The 17,993-nt window shown below is 44.2% G+C and overlaps 1 protein-coding gene across 1 annotated transcript in view; it reads left to right on the forward strand.

Annotated features, from left to right (window-relative positions):
* CACNA1S (calcium voltage-gated channel subunit alpha1 S) overlaps positions 1-17,993 on the forward strand; it is a 761,524-nt gene that overhangs the window by 455,711 nt on the left and 287,820 nt on the right. The window contains exons 20-23 of the mRNA XM_083173194.1: positions 8,777-8,836; positions 8,967-9,073; positions 9,508-9,595; positions 9,694-9,801. Coding sequence (XP_083029320.1) covers positions 8,777-8,836; positions 8,967-9,073; positions 9,508-9,595; positions 9,694-9,801 — 363 coding nt within the window. The remainder of the gene's footprint in view (positions 1-8,776; positions 8,837-8,966; positions 9,074-9,507; positions 9,596-9,693; positions 9,802-17,993) is intronic.

The following is a 17,993-nucleotide window of genomic DNA, read 5'->3' on the forward strand; positions in this document are numbered from 1 at the left end:
TCGAGCCACTTTCTGCAGGATGGAGACTCAGAGTGTGGAATTGGACAAAAATGCGAGCCTGGGGCGCGGTGTCATGCAGGGAGCACTTCCAACATTGTTGGGCTCCACAAGAGGTGCAGTTACCAATAAAGATCTTGAAGTTTAGAGAAATCCTTTTGGCTCTCCAACAGGCTCATCATCTTCTGCAAGGCGGTGCGATTCAAGTCCAGTTGGACAACGGACCTGCTGTAGCATTGGGGAGACACGAAGCATGAGTCGCATGGCCATAAAAGAGGTTTCCAGGATCCTGTAGTGGGCGGAGCTCTGTCAGCCATGTTAATTCCAGGTAATTTGGAGGCCGACTACCTAAGTTGGCAGGATGTGGATCCAGAGGAATTGTCTCTGCACCCTTATGTCTTTCAGTTGTTTACCACATGGCCTCGAAGAACAAGCACATGCTTCCCTTGTATCTATTTTACCCTACGGATCCTGACTCATTGGCAGTCTATGCACGTGTAGTCTCAGTTTGTCTGTTTCCTCTGTTGCCTCATCTTCTTCAGTGAATCAAGAGGGACCCCTCAGGGTTTTCTTTATAGCTCCTGACTGGCCCCAAAGGGCTTGGTACTCCAGACTCCTCTGTCTGCTGGTGTACGAACCATGGCCCCTTCTTCTGATCGGTTACATCAGGGACCTTTAGTCTTTTCCAGACTTAAAGCATTGGCATTGTTGTTGAATGGGCTCGCCTTAGGAAGAGAGGTCTTTCATTGGTCATCATTCCTACAATGCCCACTGCCTGTAAGGAGGTTACATCCAGTCATTATCATATTTGTATCTTTCCTGGTGTGTAGGAAGAGGTTTTTCCCCTCTGACATTCAAGACATTTCAGCTCCTTCTTTTCCTGCAGGTAAGTTTGACTGCTGGTTTGCGTCTTGTCTCATTAAGGTCCAAGTTACCGCCCTTTCTATTTTGTTTTCTAGGAGTTTTGCTTAGTTGATAGACTTGCAAACCATCTTTCAGGGGGTAATTCGGTAGCAACCACCTTTCGCTTCTCCCACTGCTCCATGGGATTTGGAGTTGGTTATTTCTTTCTTAAAATCATCACTTTTTATCTTGGATGGTTGTCCAGCTTCTAGCTTTGCCTTCTGCTAGGGAAGTTTCGGACTTAGAGCTCTGTTTTGCCATCCTCCATATTAAACATACCATCCTGATCTATCAGGATGGTATGTTTAATATGGAGGATGTGTACTAGGAGGTCTTTTTTTTTCCAAAAGTCATTCCAACTTTGCTTTTTGTGCTTCCTGTCTTCTCCTCCTTGAAAGTCTCTAAATGTTACTGTTACCAGTGTTAATTTTTTATGTGAACAGAACTGCTTCTAGGCAGAAAGCAGATTCACTGTTTGTTCAGTATGATGTTGCTTAAGCAGATGCTGCCACGTTGGATTCATCGTACAACAATTTTATCTGGCCGCATCCAAAGTTCCTATGGTGGTGAAAGCTAACTCCACTTGCTCAGTTGGACCCTCATAGGCAGCTGCCTGTGGGATCTCCATGGTCCAACTGTGTAGAGCGGCTACATGGTAAATCCACCATACCTTTTTGTATTTTTGCAGATATGACACCTTTGCAGCTTCTGTGCTGCAATTTGGCTGTGTAGCTCTGCAAGGTTCTCAGTACTGTCCTGCCCTGGTTGGAAACTCTGGGACATACCCATTGTAAGTATCAATCCAGTGTCCCCTACTGGATGAAAGAGAAAATGGGATTTTGGTACTTAATGGTAAATCCTTTTCTCTGAATCCACGAGGGACACTGGATGCCCACCTGGTACTGTTTCTTCCTGCCTTGGTTATACATGATATGTTATCTGTTTTTTTTTATTTTTCAAATTATATATTCTTTAGTCTTGTGCGTGTTCTTGTTCTCTTCCTCTTTCATTGTTTCTCTGCTCTCCTTGGAAATGGTTACAAAGCTGGCTTGAAGGAGGGGTATAGAGGGGGAGGACTGTCATGTCTGTGGGTTTTGTGGACCCAGTCATGACTGTGGTGGGAAGTGTTTGATAATATATAGTCCTATAGAGATGTACTGCGGTGGTGTAGTAGTGAAAGATAAACTTGTATAGGCACTTACAGGCACATGGTTGAGGTAGACTGTTACAGAAGCTGGCAGCTGGAGTATGTTTGGTAGTATGATCCAGGAATGCCAGTATATATGTAACATATACATGTTTGCATATGTTAGAAATGTATATATTAAAGTTATGAGCTGTTTGCCTCAAAATTGGTATTGTGTAATGGACTCTTATATAAATATGGCAACACCGCCCAAGCAACTGAAATGTACATAATGCTTGTAAATTGTTTTAAAGAGTGTGGCCTGGACTCATATATGCTAAACAACTGTGGCTGATAGATAACTTTGCCATATATGTGTATTGTTAATGATTTATTAAGCGAAAAACAGACATTGGTGACAGTGAAGTAATATATATACATGTGGACATGGGTTAAGCAGCACTAGCACTTGTGCTGCCCTCTGAGTGAACCCACAGTTAGCTGTCACTCAGGCAAGCCTCCAGAGTGGCCTCGAGGACATTATTTGTGCGGGAAAACAGCTGTTCTCGTGGACTGAGCGGGAGAACAACTGTCCCCGTGCCGCATCAGCTGACCCCCCAGCAGGGAATATAAAAGAGCTGTCAGTACAGCTAGCAGGCAGACAGCTGATCCCTCTTCCTTGAGCTCACTTCCCTGCTTGCGGCTCAGGACTGTAAACTGAGCTGTAAGACATTGCCGCAGCAGGAGAAGTCATGAGCCAGGGGAAGAGCCCTTGAAAGAAACGGGCCACTTAGGAGAGTAAGAGGAGTGCTACACGGACGGCAGGGTACTCGCCCCAACTACAACAGCCGCCCAGCGGAAGAAACAAAGCCGCAGCAGAGAAGAAGTAGCACCCCTCCACACCCTGGGATCGCTTCAGCAATCGGCGATACCCAGCGGGAGATGGGAGGGTGGCAGAGAGGCCACCAGCTGTACTCACCAATGAAGTAAGAGCCCAGCCGCGCTGACAGCCGCCCAGCAGAAGGAACAGAACTGTCACAGAAGGCGCCGTCCGGTCGGAGGGAGAAGCTGCTCGCCGCCCACCGATCAGCTGCTCTCAGACGCCGCTGTATAAAGCCGGAAGATGCCTCCCATCCACAGAGCCGGTGACGCTGAGGGCTGGAGCCGGAGAACGCTGTCAGAAGACCAGCCCCGCTCACGCCCCTCTACACCCAGGTGCCGCCTGCTACACTAGCAGCGCTGCCCTGCGGGAGACGGGAGGAGGCGTGGGCAGCGGAGGAGAGAGTGAGGGAGCTGCCTATCTGCCGCCGGAGGAGGATGCGTAAGTGCTGCCCAACCTGATCTTCCAGCCACGGTGCCCAGTCGGGGAGGAAGCTCCGCCTAGCCGCCTCTAGCTCGCCCTGAAGCCAAGCCGCCTCTCAACTACCGCCCACAAGCCAGCAGAGACCCTGATGGAAAGGGACCCCCCCATTCACGCCCCTCTACACCCGGGCTCCGCCTGCCTAACGAGCAGTGCAGCCTGAGGGAGACGGGAGGAGGCGGGGGGAAGCAGCCAGAACCCCCCCAGTAACAAACAGCGCAAGTAGGGGATAACATTACCCCTCAAACAGTGTCACACACCTGTGCAGAATACATAAGAAAGACTGTCCCTGTCACACCCTCCTACACCCTGGTGCTACTTGTATAATAGGTAGCCTCCAGAGGGAGACGGGGAGTGGTGTGATAGGCAATCATCTCAAAGCCTATAGCAAGGTGAATACTGAAAAGCAGCCACAGTAAAGAAGAAAGTACAGGGACAGAGTCAGGAGCCAGATTAAAGCAAAGTGCAGGAAGAGAAGAGGAAAGAGACAGAGACAGTTTGTCAGACAGGGAGAGAGCGGACAGATTGGGTGAGCCTGAATAACCCCCTTTTTATAACGCACTTTACACCACAAGGAATCCTAGACAATTAAATTAATTGCGCCTAAAGGCAGCCACTTTAGCGTGAACACCTAAACCCTATGTTACACAAGATAGGAGAGAAAGCATTGATTTAAAGCTCTTGCAATAGTTGCTTCTGGGCTTACAGCCAAGCAATTATAAGAAAAGGATAGAAAGTTTCAACCTTCTAAAGGGAAAGCCAGACTATTGCATTTAAACTCAGTTATACAGATACTTTGTGTGATTAATATCACACATCAAAGGGACAGAGACATAGACTTCTACAGTGCTAGGAACACCTAGTGAAGGCCAGCGGAGAGACTCATATTTAGACAGGTTGCTTATTAACCCATTCACACCTTCAGCATACCAAGGGCCCCAACGCGCGCCAACAAATGTGTTTATATGCAGTGATTTTTTATGCTGGCCAGCGCATGGTAACTTTTTGTGTAAATGCATGCATTAATGTATGTATAGGAAATATAGAGAGTATAGTTGTTTATTGAGGTTATATATGTCATGCAAAGTTACTTACTGAATCGTCATACTGTGTAAAGTTATGTTCTGCTTGTTCTATGAAGTTATTGATGTGTCATGTTAAAGTCAATTATTGAAGCCGTATGTTATGAAAAAGTTATTTATTGAATTCAAATGTTTTACATTGTAATGTTATATTCATCACTTTAAGAAAGTAAACTTACCCTATTTTATATAAACGCGCTGTACCTCTGTTCATTTGAGAGCCCTAAAAGGAAATAAGCATAATATCAGTATTGTTTACGTGGTAGCCACATACCTGCAATTAAAAGGTCGTTACATATATACAGTATATACAATGAGAAACAAAACAAGGAATGCCTCCTGGGTGAAGCTCAACTGGGACTTATATGCCCACTAGAGAGTCAGAAAGCTAATAATAGTCTGTAGACCAAATAACATAAAGTGGAATTGCCTACTTGGCAAATAACTGAAATTAATAACTGCCTCCTTGGCAGGGTACAAGGTTAAAGTACACTTGAAAAGGTAGTAGTAGATCAGTGGAAAAAGTAGCCATCTGCAACTCAATAGCTGGATGCAGGATTTAAGCCAGCTGGCAGGTAATACAGGAACCAGGAAACATGGTAAGCAGAAGTGAGGGGTAGCGGGTGCCTGGATATGACGTCTGGTTCTGCCGGAACTCGGGTAGTGGCCAGGAGGCCGTATATGGACTAGTACCAGGAAGTTACTGGGTACCAGCTAGCATCTGGAACCATCAAAGCAATGGAGACTGGAATCAGCTGGATACAGGAAAGTGAATGGTTTGCTCACTGGCTAGCTGAATACCAAGTGGTGGCTAGATACTGAATAGCCACTGGGAAGCATACTGCAACAGATAACTAATGGCATTCTGAACAGGATACGTCTGTTTTACAGGTAGTGACTGGAATCCGGATAGTGATGTAAAAGTTAGACAGTGGCTGAGGTCCAAGAGGTCTGGATACTTGCAACATGTAAGGCTTGGAGAGGCAACAGGAACCAGGTGTCAAAGCAATGGCTACAACAACAGGAATTGTCCAGTAAGAGGCGTCTAATGACAAGGAACAGGGTACCAAAGGGTTACAGGTTACAGGAGATCTCTACTGCAGGCTGGATTCAATCAGGTGTTTAAACAGTGAGAAATACACTGACTAAGTGGCAGCATGGATGCAGTTTGAATTTAGCAGAGACTGAAGATCTCAAGTCAGGTAAGCTGTAATAAAAAGATCCGTGACAGTACCCCCTCTTTATGGGTGGACTCCGGACACCTGCACTGGAGCTTCAGAAATCTAGAAAAGCAATATTCAATAGGGAGCACATCTAAAGGAATCACAGAACAATAGGAACTTCCTAGAAGGGTAATCCAGATCTACTACAATATTTTTTCTTCCTATGAGAACAACTTGACCTTTCAGTGGTAGATGGAACCTTTAAATCAGAGAAGCAACACATGACCTCCAAAGAAGTCAATCCGAGTCAAATTCTGAATCTGAGTTTAGATCGAGATTTAGATCGAGAACTTGTTGTTTGAACTAAAACTTCCTGCTGGATCGGTGAGATAACAAATAGCAGAAGAACCAACACACACTGTACTGTATTGTGGAAATTGAAGAGACAGAAAATTGATCGGAAGTTGAACTCTATGTAGAATGTACAGTACAATTGAATTTGTTGGAACGTGGCAAATGCAGTGGTAAGCTAATAATGCAGTCCCAGTCTTTGTTATCAAGTGTGCCTAAATCAATTACCCACTTAGTGTGTAACGCACTCAAACCATCTGCCCCAGAGAAGGAGAGGAGAAAGGAGTACAGAACTGAAATTGTTTTGTGGTGTGGCATATTTTGTATGAGTGCATGAACAGGAGATTCAGCGAATTGCAGAGCACCACTCCACCACTGCGCATGCACAGCATGGCGGAGCTGAAGGTTTCATTAAAAAAAGTGTTTGGGTATACAATATGTAGCAGCAAAAGTATCAAATTATTGAAAAACACCCTTATGAAAATATTAACCTAAAGCTGAAACTCCCAGGCAAACCCAGCCTGAGCTACCCTTTGTTAGAAATAACATCTATTCACTTTTGTTCTAAAGCCCCACAAACACTAAGCTATATTATAAATTATTTGGCCCTTCTGAGTGGTATCTTTTGTAATATTATTCAGTGTGTATGCTCAATATTGTTACCGATACGTGCGTCTGCGCATCGTTAATGACACCCAGTTCCTGTGCTGCATGCCCAGTGAGATCAATGAATGATATTGTTAATGATATTGTTCAGTGTGTATGCACTATATCAGGAATTACAACTGATATACTTAACGATAACGGTAGTGAAGTGTATTGTTTAGCAGTAGCGCACACAGGGGGGGGGGGTTTCTGAGTACCCAGAAACCCCCCCAGGAGTCTAAGGGTTCTAGGCTGAAAGCTGAGGGTCCCCTCTTTCCACAGGTACAAGAATTTTAAAAATCGGCCCTTGGGAACCGGAGATATCTGACTTCAAAGCAGTGGTCCCCATCCAAGCCTGTTAATTGCGCTTCCCAGTCAGATATTTCAGGTTCTGTCTCACTTAGAGTTTTTCTGAGGGTACATTTCAAAAGCTGGAACTCTACCTCTTTGATGGACACTAGAAGCTTGTCTCTACTGTTCCCAGAACCAGAGATATCAGCCTTCCAGCAGCTGGTTACTGCTCCATCTCCATACACCTGGTATGTAGTTTTATATACTCATTGGCAGATTGCTCTGCCTCATGAACTCTGATCCCCTAGTCCCCAATACCATTTGGTAGGTTGGATTCTCTAGTTTTTAATTCAATTAAAATCTAATAAATTTATTTCCGGGAACTGGAGATATCTGCAGTCAAGCAAGCTGTCCTCCCACCAGAAAATTATGAATAATAAGCCCATACACCCCTCCTCTGCATATTAAACATCCTCTACCACCCTGTATGTATCAGTTATGTATCAGGGCCCCTTCATTAAGCCCAATTCCCCCTTCTCCCACCCCATCTCCCACCATCTGTGCAGTAAAGGGGTAATTAGTGGAAATTACTGATCCAGGCCCTACATGCTGAGCAGTTGATACAATACCCCCTACCACCTGCGGGACATCAAAGCCCCCACCCCTACCGCTGGAGGATCGGTAGGGGCCCCAATACATTGCTATGCCCAGGGGTCTACACTGCTGTTGATGCCCCTGTATGTGTATATATATATATATATATATATATATATATATATATATATATATATATATATATATATATATATATATATATATATAGAGAGAGAGAAATAGATTGGAGTCACTCACCAGTCTTCAGGCAAAATCAAATGGTTTATTCAGGCAGCATGGCAATATTGGTGGGCATCGACGTTTCGGTCCACCTCTGGGACCTTTTTCAAGATATATATATATATATTTTTTATTATTATTATTATTTATATACATTTGGTCTATCTATAATACTTTAACTGACCCGGCATATACTGGGTGTCCATCTCCGTGCTTTGCTCCGCCCCTCTGGAAATCCCCTTCTGAAAATCCTGCATTGGCCACTGGTTTAGTGTTTTTGGGGCTTAACTGTCATGGATGTCATTGTGGTCTTTTTAACCCCTGTTATTATGGTATAAGAGTGTTTTGTAATTACACTACGGTTTTCTGTAGTCTACTTAAGCCCTGTACACTTGGGACGATCCTGCTCTTTTGCTGAGTGCCAACATGATCGCTCAGCACACATCGCGGGAAACCCGCTTAACACCCACTGATGCTGTGTGCTGAGCGAGGCTTTGCCTATTTATTTTTGTAGGCAAAGCCCCACAATCTAGAAGGAAAGCAAGTGTAAGCACTGGCTTTCCCTGTGGGTGATAGCGACTCGCAGGGCTGTGTATCGCCATTGCTGCAGGGCATACACATTGAGTGATCATTGCTATATTTCTAAGCAATCTAGTCAGATCTCTTTGAAATGGGGCTGAAATCACAAAATATGTATGCCCTTTACAGTATGCTTTGCCATTCAGATATTTTTTATTTTTTGTACTTGTAAGGTGGTTCCAAATGTTTTTAGCTTTTTATAAATTAAGAAAAATATAATAATAATAATAATAACTGATACTGGTAATCATTTGTAAAGCAACAAGGATCGGTTACGAAATATGTTTAGACATTTAAACCGCTCTCTAGCAAATGCTACCAATTTCACATGAAAACTGCTGTCAATTTATAGCAGTTTCAGGTAGGTTCTAAATTGTGCAATACCCGCTGCTTAGTAAATTTAGCCTTATGTGATTTTGTTAAAACTCTCCTATTTGCATTTCAGATTCTCTATTACTTTGATATTGTTTTCACGGTTATTTTTACCACGGAGATTGTCCTTAAGGTAAAAAAATATTTATCACTCTACTACTCATACTTTATGTGTTTCTTTTACTTTCTTTTTTTCCCCCTCCTTTCTCTTATTTTGGTAAGCCTGTGTACATTATCTAATATTGTTGTATTCTTCATCTCAGATGACCACATATGGTGCTTTCTTGCACAAAGGTTCCTTCTGCAGAAACTATTTTAACATCCTTGACCTGTTGGTGGTTGGAGTCTCTCTCATCTCTTTTGGCATTCAGTGAGCAATACATGGTTTCAGTTTGTTTAATTATAGAGTGTTTTTGCTTTTCTCAACAATTTGGTAATACCTTGTTATATACTGCATATTCTTCATAACAATTAACAGATAAGGTGTCACTTATTTTGTGTTTACCTGCACTTAATGATTTTATCGCTGCATCTATGCGAAAAGATCTGTTCATTTCTGAATTTACTCATCCCTAATAAAGTTGTCTGATCTTTGCATGCTGCCTAAATAAGTTAAATGTGCTCATATACATTATATTTTAGATGCTATATGTAACAGCAGCCAATCACATTATAACCTATTGAAGCATAGGATAAAAGCTAATTGTTTGCCCAAGTTTACTTGTTACTAAATAAACCTCAAAATGTAAAGTTTATAGTAATTTTTAACTCTTACACCATACTTTTTGTAAAAAAAATTCCAAGGTCTAGTGCTATATCTGTGGTGAAGATTCTAAGAGTACTCAGAGTTTTACGTCCTCTCCGAGCTATAAATCGTGCAAAAGGTCTGAAGGTAAGTATAGCATGCCACTCACACAACTTTACTGCTGCATTTGCCTCAACTGTATTAACATTTTGTTTCTCTTTTTTTTTCTCTTTACATTTTATTAGCATGTAGTCCAGTGTGTTTTTGTGGCCATTAAAACCATTGGAAACATTGTCCTGGTAACAACACTTTTGCAGTTCATGTTTTCCTGCATTGGTGTTCAACTTTTCAAGGTGAGAATGTATGGAATTAAGAATGATATTAACTAGATGAGAAAGTGACTATATATACAGTAACTACTGTTAAACCTTTGTATACTGAACAGTTGTAAAGAGACAAATAGCATACAGAATAACAGATTATAGCAGATAAAATATTGGTACTTATGTAGTATCTGGGCTGCCGATTTCTAAATCGGGTCGAATCGGGCACATCGCATCGCATGCGACCATCGATGCGATGCGATGCGATGCGATGCGATGACCCGATTTTTCCATTGGAATCAATGTTAAAATGGACTGAGTCCATTTTAACATGGAATTCAATGGGAAAAAGGGGTCCTTTTCATACCCCTACTATCCAAGTGGGCATGGAGTTGGATATAAACCTGTGGCGAGCGTAGCGAGCCACCGAGCCCGAAGCGTGGCGAGCGTAGCGAGCCCCGCGAGGGGACACAGAATACCGGCCCCTCGCGGGGCTCGCTTCGCTCGCCACGCTTCGGGCTCGGTGGCTCGCTACGCTCGCCACAGGTTTATATCCAACTCCATGCCCACTTGGATAGTAGGGGTATGAAAAGGACCCCTTTTTCCCATTGAATTCCATGTTAAAATGGACTCAGTCCATTTTAACATTGATTCCTATGGAAAAATCGGGTCATCGCATCCGATGGTCGCATGCGATGCGATGCGATGCGATGCGATATCGCATCGCATCGCATCTGATTGTATGCCTTAACTTAAGGCATACAATCAAAAAATCGGCAGCCCAGATACTACATAAGTACCAAAATATTTTTTTTTTAATCAAACGAATAGATAGTGTTCAAAACAAGAAATAATTATGATTTTAAGTTATTAAGCATCCAAATGAAGAAATTGGTTAATGTTATAGCCTAAGCTTATGGGCATCTTATACTGTGTGCTAAAATCAAAATTATTCCATAGTCTTTACTAAATATCTGAAGGAAACCAACACAAGGTCAGATGACAGAGTAGAAAATGAGCACCCTCAGACTCGGGGGTGGTTTAAGAGTGGACAGTGCCTGTATACAACCCCTGTGCATCCCCCTCTCTGGCAGCACAGTAGACTTTGGCTTTGTGCCAGGCTCTACAGTGTGGGCAAAAAAAAAGGCGGGGGGGTGGGGGGGTTGGTGGAGCGCTAAAACTTAAAGTTGGATCAATTGGATATCATAAACCATATTTAATAAATAATAATAACATGTAATAAGCGCACATCAATGGAATTGATCTTAATAACATTGGAATAAAAACATCACATAAATAGACACTGTATAAAAAGATAATTCTCCCACCTGTTCCTAGTATGCTCAGTCCCTGGGTATTGCTGTGTGCGAGTGGCCGTCAAAATAATCAATTCACTTGGCCCGCTCGCACACAGAGGCTGTACATGCACATAAACACTTATGTGCTCTTGGGTATATTTCCTTCCAATCAACGTATGACTTTACACAGTATGAAACTGTTACTGGCCCTTAGTGCAGCAGGACGTAACCCAATTAAACAAGTATGGCTAGACCGCACACCTCCACAAATACCACTATTTTTATTTTTACAATATAATATGATACACTTTATTGTTTTTATCATGCATAACATAGTAACAAAATATAGTTTAGCATCAGTCAGATACAACATAGTATTCAGCAATATATAAAACCAATCTCCCCCCAGTATACATTAATAAAACCTGATACAAGAATTCAATACCACTACGGAAAAAAGCTATTTTTTAATCTGCCTGTTTTAGCCTAAAGGCATCTAAAACGTCTACCATACGGCATGAGTGTGAACAATATCTGAGCCGGATGAGTCAGATTCACAGAATACCCTGTGCCTGACGTAAGCAATGTCTTAACTATCCACTGAACCATACTACGTACTGATCAACCAGAGGTTAATCTTTTAGAGCGCCTATATATGTGTTGTCACCTTAAGGAGCAGCCGCTTTAGGGGATGGTCTATTCCCCAAACAAATGGAAACAAGAAACAACAAAAGAAGCAGCACTCAAAGAAACTAACAAAGTGTATGCATCAATTTAAATAAAATATAAAATTTAATGACACATTCAAAAATTACATGTGTAAACAAATGAACAATATATAAAACATGAATGGACCTATTAGGAGAGAAGATGTTGTAATAGTCACCACTGGTGTGTTGATTTGACATGCACTGATCAAAACAGCTTGTGTCCAGAGATTGTCCAGAGGAAGTCCATTTGTAGAACAGATTTGTGATATTTGTGGATCTCCTGATGGATGTCACGTTGGCAAAGATGTAGTTTAGCCAGCCCGGGGTACCTTTTTAAGGATAGCAATCCAATGTCCAGGATTCCGAACGGTTCAAAGCCTCAATGGATGTTTATGGGACAGGATCAGAAGAATGAGCAGGTGGTCAACGATTTCCCAGTTAGGACTTGTTTTTCTCTCTCTCTCCAGTGTAGGTGCCAGGAATACCAACGCGTTTCGCTGTGTTGACTCACAGCTTTATCAAGGTGTATTCTGTTTGAGGAAATCCTCATTTATATATCCTACTTCCTGAATAGATAATTTGCGTAAATCATTAATGCATACACTTAGTTTATACCAAAACATATTGATACCTGCTCGGAGATGTTACTATATAATAAACCATTGATACAGTAGAATAACAACTATATAAAACAATTAGATAAAGGTTACATCCCGCAGTTTCTAATCTATTTTACTTTATCAGTTTAATCATTTCCGGGTCAGCAATGTCACTTGCATTTATGTTTCTATTTGTATTCACATAATCGTACCCCCTAGTGAACAGTTTAATGTGGGCACTAATTTATCCAGGTTCATAAGATCTTTATACAGCTCAAGACATACCGATCATTGATAATCCATATTCAGGCTTTGCAAATAGTTATCTCTAAACCGATAGTGACGTTACGCCATTTTTTAACCAATCATCAGTTAGTGTATCATATGGTTACCATGGCGACGCGTCATTCCCGGCATGTGGTTTTCTGGATCTCTCGTCTCTAATCTGAGGGCATTCTTCTCTTATGTTTCCACGGGCTTTTTCTACGTTTATCTAAGGACCAAGACCTCTTGTGTCTGTCTTATATAAAGGTCTGCATTACAGACATTGTCAAATAGCCGGAAGTGACGTATCGCCATTCATCCGACAGTCTCAGTGAGGTCTACCCACTGAACCATTCTGCGTTCTGCTACTATACAGCTCCCATGCCATACCGTAGCGCAGCTAGTTAAGATGCTTTCAATCGCAGAGCGATAGAAGTCCTTCAATATATGTACCGATAAGCGGTGGTTAGATGTTGGCTGGAAATAACCTCAGGCATAGGGGCTGACTGATACTGGAACCTGGGAGCCTTGATGAGGGTATGGTGCATGCCAAGAACCCTCAGACAGTAGCAGACGTGACCACTTGAGATAAAAGCAAAAAGTCTTTATTGACTATAACAGATAAACAACTGGTAAGTTTGAAGAATGGTATCACAGACGATCACAGGTAGAATTGCATAGCATAAATGACAATAGTGAGATTGGTTACATAGTTACATACAGTAGGAGCAAGTTTCATCTTTGCTCCTTTGGGCAGGGCTAGCCATGGCTAGCCATGGCTAATCTATTGTTCTCAACTGCAATACAATACGTATTGCAGCTGAGAACAATAGAATAGCCATGGCTAGCCATGGCTAGCCATGGCCAAAGGAGCAAAGATGAAACTTGCTCCTACTGTAGTAGGTGAGGCTGAATAAGACTTGCGTCCATCTAGTTCAACCTATGTTTATAGTAGCTAATCCCAAGTTGTATAGTATGTTCTGATATTTTAAAGACAGATTATGTTACTTATTCATACCCGTGGATGTTTTTAACCCCTTCCCGCCCTGAGACGTACCGGTACGTCACTGCAGCGAGGTAGTTCACGCAACTTTCCGTACCGGTACGTCCCCGCCGTGTCATGTCGCCTTGTCAAGTGACAAGGTGACATAGTAAAGATGGCTGCTGTCATCGACAGCAGCCGAACACTGCAATGCCCCGGCGGACCAATCAGAGTGGTCCCGCCCCGCCGATCGCTGTGATTGGTCAGTCAGTCCTGACTAACCAATCACAGCCTTTCAATTGAAACAGGAAGTTTTGCTTCTCTTCCTGGGCTCTAACCGTCTCACTCGTGTTAGAGCCTTGGAAGGAGAAGCAGAGAGAGCTGTGTCAGATCTGTTTTTAGTGTTAAAAAAACTAAAATTGCGCCGATCACCACATTACCCCTGCCTATACACATTTGATCACCCTTCCTGTGGTCATCTGTGCTGGGATCACCCTCCCTGTGGTCATCTGTGCTGTGATCATCCTCCTTGTGGTCATCTGTGCTGTGATCACCCTCCCTGTGGTCATCTGTGCTGTGATCACCCTCCCTGTGGTCATCTGTGCTGTGATCACCCTCCCTGTGGTCATCTGTGCTGGGATCACCCTCCCTGTGGTCATCTGTGCTGTGATCACCCTCCCTGTGGTCATCTGTGCTGGGATCACCCTCCCTGTGGTCATCTGTGCTGTGATCATCCTCCTTGTGGTCATCTGTGCTGTGATCACCCTCCCTGTGGTCATCTGTGCTGTGATCACCCTCCCTGTGGTCATCTGTGCTGTGATCACCCTCCCTGTGGTCATCTGTGCTGTGATCACCCTCCCTGTGATCATCTGTGCTGGGATCACCCTCCCTGTGGTCATCTGTGCTGTGATCATCCTCCTTGTGGTCATCTGTGCTGTGATCACCCTCCCTGTGGTCATCTGTGCTGTGATCACCCTCCCTGTGGTCATCTGTGCTGTGATCACCCTCCCTGTGGTCACCACCTAATTTTGTGTGTTGTGATCCGTATAATTTTTCTGTACGTTATCCGTACACTATAATTTTTCTGTACTTTATCCGTACACTATAATTTTTCTGTAGGTGATCCATACACTATATTTCTGTGCGTGATCCGCATACTATATTTCTGTACCTTATCCGTACACCATAATTTTTCTGTGCATTTGTACCCCATAATTTTTCTGTGCATTTGTACCCCATAATTTTTTTTTGTGCGTTACTCGTACACCATCATTTTTCTGTGTATTCGTACACCATAATTTTTCAGTGCATTTGCACACCATAATTTCCTCTACCTCCCCATGGCAGCCAACCTCTGGGTTCTCTCCCTATAGGTAGTTATCTGGAAAGGAACAAAAAAGACACCTCCCCTATATAAGGACTGCCCCTTCCTAGGCTCAGTGTCTTTTTTTTCCTTTCCAGGTAGTGTGTGCTTACCCAGAGGTTGGCTGCTGCCTTCTCCGCTGTCTAGTGCAGTTGGGGTCTAGGCTATGTTGAAAATGGGGCTTCTCCCACCACCCAGTGTGGACGGGCGAATGCAAGTCAATCCTGCTGCCTAGTGCAGTTAAGGTGCTTACCCCGGGTTCAGGCGAGCGCAACGGAGCGCAGGACAGTCGTGGACGGCTGGGCGGCATGGACGCCGTTAGTATGGTCGCATCAGGTGCCGCGCGCGTCATCAGGGCGCCGGGATCAAGCTGCAGACGCTGCGCGCTCTGGGCAGACGCCGCGCGTGTCACAGGAAGGCGCGTCAGGAGGCGCGGCCTTCCGGAGTGAGTGACGCGTCGCGCGGGCGCATACCTGTGACAGGGCAGTGTTCCCTGAGCCCACGTGATGGACGCCGCGTCACGGGGATGACGCGAGCGTCATAAAAATGAGACAGAAGCGCATGGAAGGCGCCATTGTTGTCTAAAAACGCCGGCAGAAGGTCTGTGGAACCCGGGGAGAGAATTCTATGCCACTGCTTCTCCAGAAGGCAGCTGCAGGAGGCGATTATAGAGTGCAAGGTAAGGCCCTGGGCTGTTAGCCAGGGCTGCTTTTTGGGTGTACCTTCATGCATGGGCTCATAGTGTGTATCCTTGTGCAGATACTGTCAGACACTTAGAGCTATGGAGGATGAAAGAAAGCAGCCTGCGAAATCTGGGTAAGCAGGAAAGGCAGTTAGTTATGTATTTATTTATTTATTTATTTTTCTTTGTGGTTATTTATTTGATGGTGTTCAATGCAGATAGTCAGGCACTCATAGTGTGTATACTTCGGCAGGTCCGAGGCAAGCAAGGAAAAGGCAGAAGGAAAGGCCAAGCATAAAAAAATGCATCTGGCTAAGTGCACGAGCGACAAGACGCTTCCTGACAAATGCACAGGATCTGTTTGTGACAACTGCAGGGGATCTCAGTTGCTGGCGCCTTCACAAATGACAGAGTTGGTGGCAAAGCTTAGGACGGCATTGGCTGACACCTTTGTGACAAAGGAGGACCTGGCAAAGATGTCGGTTAAAAGGCCCAGGGAGATTGATTCTGCTAATTCAGAGGACTCAGAAGAAGGTCCTGCTCCTGCTGCAGAGGAGGAAGCTGAGGAAGGAGAAGTGATGCAGGAGAAGGCAGAACTGGAATTTAATCCAGACCTGCTGGATAATCTGCTTACGCTTGTAAACAAGTCTCTTAATATTGACGTGGCGCAAGAAGAAGGCAAACTGCAAGATTTGCTCTTCAGAGACAAAAAGAAAAAGCCCAAAACATTTCCGCTGTCTTTGACACTTAAAGAAGTAGTGGAAGACGAGTGGGCACACCCGGATAAAAAAGTGGCGGTGCCACTAAGGGTTAATAAAATGTACCCTTTTGAGCCACAGGAAGTAAAGATGTGGGAAGAACCGCCGAAGGTAGACGCTGCTATCGCGCGCATATCCAGGAAAACGACGCTCCCATTGGAAGACGCCAATATATTCAAGGACTCCATGGAGCGTAAAATGGAGATGGGGTTGCGTAAGCAACACGTGACATCAGGGGCAGCGATCAAGGCGTCCTCAGCGATTGCAATCACGTCCAGAGTGCTCAGGTCGTGGTGTCAGGACCTAGAGTCAGATATGATCGACGGCATAAAAAGGGCAGACCTGCTGAAGATTGTTCAGAATATGCAGGTGGCCATAGAATTTGTGTGCGATGCCTCACTAGATGCAGTCAGGTTGGCAGCAAGAGTCAACGCCAATGCAGCAGTAGTGAGAAGGGCCCTGTGGCTGAAGCCATGGGCGGCAGACGCCCAATCAAAAAATAAGTTAGTATCCCTTCCGTTTCAGGGAGAGTATTTATTCGGAAAAAAACTCGAAGACATCATCACAAAGGTGTCGGGAGGAAAATCAGTGCGGCTACCGCAGGACAGGGGTGCAAAGAAGCCCTTCAATAAGTCTCAGAGGTTTCAGCAATCAGAATTTAGAGAGGCGAGAACCTACAGGCCAGGGAGGAACTACAGGCGGCCGTGGTTTGGAAATCGGAGTTCCTTTCCAGGTCAAAGGAACAAAGAAGGAAGGTTCTCTTTCAGGCAGTCATCACAATGACGCCAGGGACAGGGTCGGGGGCAGGCTATTAGAGTACAAGCAGGCCTGGCTCCGATCCACAGAGGACCGGTGGGTCCAAGAAGTGGTCTCCACCGGGTACAAAATAGAATTCATTATGACACCCGGAAACTGGATGGAGGTGTCCCCAGTGCCAAAATGCCCGAAGGAAAAGGAGGCGCTAATGAGCAGCTTGCAGACTATGATCTCCCAGGGGGTTGTAGTCATAGTACCCAAGGATCAAGAAGGCCAAGGTTGGCACTCCAGATTCTTCGTGGTAAAAAAGGCAACAGGTGGCTTCAGGACCATCCTGGATCTGAGAAGACTCAATACATACGTCAAGACACAAAATTTCAAAATGGAGTCGATAAGGTCTATCCTCCCAGACATCAAACAGGGGTCTTTTCTAACAACGATAGACTTAAAAGACGCTTACTTACATATTCCCATATGCCAACAACATCAAAAATACCTAAGATTCAAAATCAAAGGAATTACCTACCAATTTACGGCTCTGCCGTTCGGCCTATCCACATCCCCGAGAACCTTCACAAAGGTTCTGGTAGTGCTCATAGCAAACCTAAGAAAGGAGGGTGTGACAATATGGCCATATTTGGACGACCTACTAATTATGGCGAAGACAGAAGGAATGGCAAGAGATCATACAGTAAAGGTGATGGAGTACCTAAAGCATCACGGGTGGCTCATAAACAAGGAGAAAAGCCACTTGGAACCAACAAGAGCCGCAAAGTACCTTGGTGTTGTGATAGATACAGAAGCCATGAG

The sequence above is a fragment of the Crinia signifera genome, chromosome 2 (assembly GCF_055691185.1).
Source record: "Crinia signifera chromosome 2, ASM5569118v1, whole genome shotgun sequence".
Classification (NCBI taxonomy): domain Eukaryota; kingdom Metazoa; phylum Chordata; class Amphibia; order Anura; family Myobatrachidae; genus Crinia; species Crinia signifera.